We start from the raw sequence: 6,101 nt of genomic DNA, 5'->3' as shown, positions 1-6,101 counted from the left end.
CACTTGCTAGTCATTGCTAATTGTTTGTTTAGCTTTGGTGAATGCAAAGAAGATCTCAAGGACCACCTACTCACAACCTTGATCATGAAATCGACCGAACCTTGAGACAAGTCCGTAGACTCTATCAAGAGGAGGGAAGAGGTTTTGGTGCAATTTTTGATAGTGAAAGTGATTCTTGTTCCTCACATTCCCAAGGTGACGAAATGGCGGGACAACAAGTGGATGTATTATTCCGTGAGTTCGGTAATCCGGAGGATTATGAACTCACCGGTGGGATATTGTTACCCGTCACTAAGACTAACTTAACCATCCATCCTCAATACACACGAATGGTTCAAGCGGAGCAATTCTCGGGTTCACCAAGTGAAGACCCCATTGAGCACCTTGATAGGTTCCTCGAACTCTGTGCCATGATACAAACCAACCAAGTTTGTCAAGAATACATCCGGATGCACCTATTTCGGCAATCTCTTGCGTGGAGAGCAAAGAAGTGGTTCAAGCAAGTCAAACCTAATTCTCTCACGACATGGAGGGAAATTGTGCAAGCATTCTTGAAGAGATTCATCTCCGAGGAGAAAACCGCCGAGATGAGGAGGAAGATAGCATCTTTTGAACAAGAGGCGGAGGAGAGTCTTAGTGAAGCTTGGGAGAGGTTTAAGGAGTTGGTGCAAGCATGTTCTCACCATGAGTACAATCAAAGCTTACTCATGAGGTTCTTCTATGATGGTTTGGAACCGATGTCCCGAGCTAATTTGGATGCGGGAGCGGGTGGACAATTGATCAAAGTCCCTCAAAATCAAGTTGAAGCAACAATCGAAGAGGTAGTTAAAAATTACTCTTGGGGAGGAAGGAGGAGGAATGCACCAAAGAAAGGTGGGAAGTATGAGTTGGAGAAGGTCGATCAATTGCAATATCAAATTGAGATGTTGACAAAAGAGCTTGCCAAGTTGAATACAAGTGTTGCTAGTGGTTCAAGCTCCTCCCAAGTCAACTCTTTCTCTTGTGAAAATTGTGGTGGCACCAACCATGATACATCCTATTGTGGCGGGTTGAGCCCGGAGCATGTAGCGGCATACAACACAAGGCAAGAAGGGTATATGGGGAATGGTGGAGGAGTAGCTTGGAGACAACCACCACCCGGATTTGCAAACCAATCTCAACAATGGAATCAACAGGCTCAACAACCATACCATTCCAACACCCAATATCAAAACCCTCCTCCATTCCAAACCCAAAATCAAAGAGGAAACTACCCAAGAAACAACCAACACAATAATCAACACCAATACCAAAATCAAACCCAAGCAACTCAAAGAAGTCAAGAGCTAGCATCTTAACCCGATTCTACTCAAACTCAAATTCTTCAACAACTTCAATCCATGAATCAACAAATGCAAGAAGTCAAGGCTCATAACAAGATGGTTGATTCACAACTAGCACAATTGGCCGAGAGAGTTTCTTTTCACTCATCTTCCACTTTGCCTGGACAATCACAAACCAACCCTTCCAATATTATAAAACCCGACTCTTGCAAGGCAATCACATTGAGATCGGGTACATCTTATGAGAGTCCCAAGGAAGAGGATGGTAAGGAAAAGGAGGGAGAAGAAGAGATGAGTGATGATAAGAAAGTTGAAGAAGAGAAGGTTGATGAGAAAGAGAAGAGTATGGAGAAAAAGAAGACTAAGGATGTGGTGACATCCTCAACTTCTAGTGAGACTAGAAACCTTGATGGACCGGTTCCTTTTCCCGGTCGGCTTACGGAGAGAAAATTGAACGATAAATGTGCAAGGTTTCTAAGTGTGATGAAAAACTTACACATTAACCTCCCTTTCATTGAAGTTGTCACACAAATGCCTACATACTCCAAGTTCTTGAAAGACATTCTCACCAACAAAAGGAAGCTTAATGATGAGCTTATCACTCTTCCCCATCAAGTGAGTGCACTTGTTCAACACAAAATTCCCAAGAAGCAAAAGGACCCGGGAAGCTTTACCTTGCCGGTCAAAATTGGGAACATGGAAGCTAGGGGTGCCCTAGCCGACCTTGGAGCAAGTGTTAGTTTAATCCCTCTATCCATTGCTCAAAAGCTTAACATTGAGATGATCCCCACTAGGAAAACCATTCAATTGGCCAATCGATCGGTGAAGCTACCTTGTGGAGAGCTTGAAGATGTCCCTATTCAAGTTGGGAATATCTATGTGCCATGTGACTTTTGTGGTGATGGATATGGAAGAAGATGTGGATACACCTTTGATCTTGGGCCGTGAAGCTCTTAAAAATTTGGGGGCGGTAATCAATTGCAAGAATAATACCATTACATGTGAAGTGGCCGATAAAAAAGTTGTCTTTGAATTCTCTAAGCTACTCAAAACCCCATGGTTGAGAAGTGTTATAGGGTCGATGTTGTCAATGAAGAGCTAGATCGTTTGGGAAGGGTTGTCATGAGTCCTAAAGATCCTATGGCCGAAGCTCTCACATGTGAGGAAGATTACTTCTCCCAAGAAGCAAAGGAATTTGCTATGGCCATTGAAGAAGCCAAAATGAAGAAGAGAACGGTACTAAGCATGATGAGCTTGAACATAAGGAGGAAAAATTGGAGGAGAGTTCTAAGCCCCCTCCCAAGGTAGAACTCAAACCCTTTCCCCCTTCTTTGAAATATGCTTATCTTGGAAATGAAGGAGAATACCCCATTATTGTCAATTCTTCCCTTAATGGTCTTGATTTGGAAAAATTGATTGTTGTTTTGAGAAAATATAGAAATGTGATAGGGTACAACATTGACGATATTAAGGGTATTAGCCCTTCTTTATGCATGCATCGTATTCACCTTGAGGATGATCAATCCACCTCCATTGAACCTCAAAGGAGGTTAAACCCCAACCTCCAAGAGGTAGTCAAGAAGGAAATTTTGAAATTGCGTGAGGCGGGTATAATCTATGCTATCTCCGATAGCAAGTGGGTTAGCCCGGTTCACGTGGTCCCCAAAAAGGGTGGAATGACCATTGTCAAGGGAGAAGGAGGAGAGGAAATCTCCACTCGGACGGTCACCGGGTGGAGGATGTGCATCGATTATAGGAAGCTGAATAAGAACACTAAGAAAGATCATTTTCCTCTCCCCTTCATGGATCAAATGTTGGAAAGACTCTCCCATCATGCTTTCTTTTCCTTTTTGGATGGATAATCCGGCTTTTCCCAAATCCCTATCCAACCAAATGATCAAGAGAAAACTACTTTTACGTGTCCATATGGGACATTTGCGTACCGAAGAATGCCATTCGGGTTATGCAATGCTCCCTCAACTTTCCAACGATGCATGACTTCCATTTTTTCTGAAATGCTTGAGAATGAAATTGAAATTTTTATGGATTATTTTAGTGTTGGTGGATCGTCTTTTGACACATGCCTTATTAACCTTGAAAAAGTTTTGAAAAGGTGTCAAGAGACGAGTTTAGTGTTGAATTGGGAAAAATGCCATTTTATGGTCGAGTAAGGTATTGTCCTAGGCCATAAAGTATCAAAAAAGGGCATTGAAGTAGACTCGGCTAAGGTTTCGGTGATTGCTAAGTTGCCCCCTTCTAACTCCGTCACGGGAGTGAGAGCTTTTCTTCGGCATGCCGGTTTTTACCGGAGGTTTATCAAAAAAATTTCATCTATCGCCAAACCCTTAACCGAGTTACTCAAAAAGGATGTTGTGTTCAATTTTGATGAGGGTTGCCTTGAGGCATTTCAAAAGCTCAAGGAAGCCCTCATCTCTTCTCCTGTGGTGCAAGCTCCGGATTGGAGCTTGCCCTTTGAGCTAATGTGCGATGCAAGTGATTGTCTTTGCCATGGATAAGTTCCGGTCTTACCTTATATGCTCAAAGGTGATAGTCTACACGGATCACATCGTGGTCCGCTACCTTATGACCAAAAAGGAAGCAAAACCGCGTCTCATTCGTTGGGTTCTTTCTCTCCAAGACTTTGACATGGAAATGTGGGACAAAAAGGGGGCGGAAAATTATGTAGCGGACCATCTATCGAGACTTCCTTTTGAGAATAAAGAAGACGTGCCTATCAATGAAGAATTTGGTTTTGAGGCTCTTATGGCCATTGCATCAACACCAAGCCCTTGGTATGCGGACATTGCCAATTACTTAGCATGTGGTGTCGTTCCCCCGGAGTTCTCCTCTCAACAAAAGAAAAGGTTTTTCAAAGAAGTGAGGAGGTATTTTTGGAACGATCCTTATCTATTCAAGCAATGTGGAGATGGGATTTTTAGAAAATGTGTTCCGGATCATGAGATCGAAGGGGTGCTTGAGCATTGTCATTCATTGCCATGTGGTGGGCATGGAGGAGTAGAAAAAACCGTGGCTAAAATTTCTCAATCTCTTCTTTGGTGGCCAACAATGAAAAAGGAAGCCCACAAATTCATATCTAGATGTGATAAGTGCCAAAGAAGTGGGGGCATAACCAAGCGTGATGAAATGCCTCAACAAAATATTTTGGAGGTTGAACCCTTTGATGTATGGGGGGTCGACTTTATGGGGCCTTTCGTTTCTTCTTGTGGCAATCTCTATATATTGGTGGCAGTGGACTACGTGACCAAGTGGATCGAAGCTATACCCTCGCCCACCAATGACCACAAGGTTGTGCTCAAGCTTCTAAAAAAGATCATCTTCCCAAGATTCGGGGTCCCAAGAGTTCTTATTAGCGATGGTGGTTCTCACTTCGCCAAGAAACAACTTGAAGCTCTCCTCAAACGCTATGGGGTTCATCATAAAATCGGCCTACCATACCACCCCCAAACTCAAGGACAAGTGGAAGTATCAAATAGGGAGATCAAGAACCTTCTTGAGAGGATGGTGAACAAGTCTAGAAAAGATTGGTCTCTCAAACTTGATGATACGCTTTGGGCTCTAAGGACGGCTTACAAGACCCCGATTGGTACTACTCCTTACCGATTGGTCTATGGAAAGGCTTGTCATTTGCCGGTCGAGTTAGATGACAAAGCTTGGTGGGCGATCAAAGGGCTCAATATGGATATGACCTTGGCGGGCGAAAAGAGGCTACTTAAGATCAATGAACTTGAGGAGCTCCGCTATGATGCCTATGAGAACTGGAGAGGGCGCGCACAGAAGGCCCCGCGGGCGCGGCCCATAGGCCCGCGAGCGCGGCAGAGGTTTTCAATTTTTTCCACATAAAATGGAGATGGCTCAGGGATACAGAGAGCGGGCGCGGGCAGAGTTAGCCGCGGGCACGGCGGGCTCCCCCGCGGGCGCGGACAGGCACCGCCGCGGGCGCGGCATCCTACAGTCCAGAAAAACAGAAACCTGAAACCCTAAAGCCGCGGGCGCGGCATACGATCTCGCGGGCGCGGTCAGAGCATGCCGCGGGCGCGACCCTTCAGGTCTGCGACTTCTCCTTTTATTTTCAGCCACATGCCCGAAAACATAATCAGATTTTTTTCCCTTTTCCCTCTCTACTTCTTACTCCATTTCAAACCCTAACCCATTCCTCTTAAATTTCTCTTTCTAATTCATCAAATTCCATCAAATTTCAACAATTCCCTCACTCTTCTACAATATTTCTCACCAAAAACCTGAAATTACATCCTTTAAAACCCCCAATTTCGGTATTCCTCTTTGTGTGGCAATTTCTTTCACCATTGGTGGGTTCTTGGAGGAAGTCTTGATTTCTTCTTCAAGGGGATAGTAGGAGCAATTTTTGGTATCCATTTTGGTATACATTTCTTCCTTACTCTCATTTACCTTTGAATTTGAAACATGCTTTTGGTTGAGAAATTGTATTTTTATGAATTTTCATGTTGAAATTTTTGATTGGTGCATGCCTAATTTGTATTCATTCATCATCTTAAGCATTATTAATTGTTGAGTTGTTGTTTGTGTTAGTTTGTTCCTTGTCATAGATTGCTTGCTTGTGGTTTGAACTTGGTGATTCTTGGTTTTGGAGATTGTTGTAGTGTGACTATTGTGAGTGATTGTTTTGGAATTGGACTGCAATTTGATATTGGTGACAATGGTTTTCGGTTCTAAGAAGAGAAAAAGTGGGAAGGAACTCCAAGGTTCATCCTCTTCCAACCCCCAACAAAATGAACCTAC

The 6,101-nt window shown here is 43.6% G+C and overlaps 1 protein-coding gene across 1 annotated transcript; it reads left to right on the top strand.

The window, feature by feature from the left end:
* The first annotated feature begins 1,418 nt into the window (after positions 1–1,418).
* LOC110737955 lies at positions 1,419–2,270 on the top strand. The gene has a single exon (XM_021918300.1). It carries the CDS (start codon positions 1,419–1,421, stop codon positions 2,268–2,270), a length of 852 nt encoding a protein of 283 aa, XP_021773992.1.
* The last annotated feature ends 3,831 nt before the right edge of the window (positions 2,271–6,101 follow it).

The sequence above is a fragment of the Chenopodium quinoa genome, unplaced genomic scaffold, assembly GCF_001683475.1.
Source record: "Chenopodium quinoa cultivar QQ74 unplaced genomic scaffold, ASM168347v1, whole genome shotgun sequence".
Classification (NCBI taxonomy): domain Eukaryota; kingdom Viridiplantae; phylum Streptophyta; class Magnoliopsida; order Caryophyllales; family Amaranthaceae; genus Chenopodium; species Chenopodium quinoa.
Note: the sequence above shows the minus strand (reverse complement) of the source record. Positions and strands in the feature narration are given on the sequence as shown.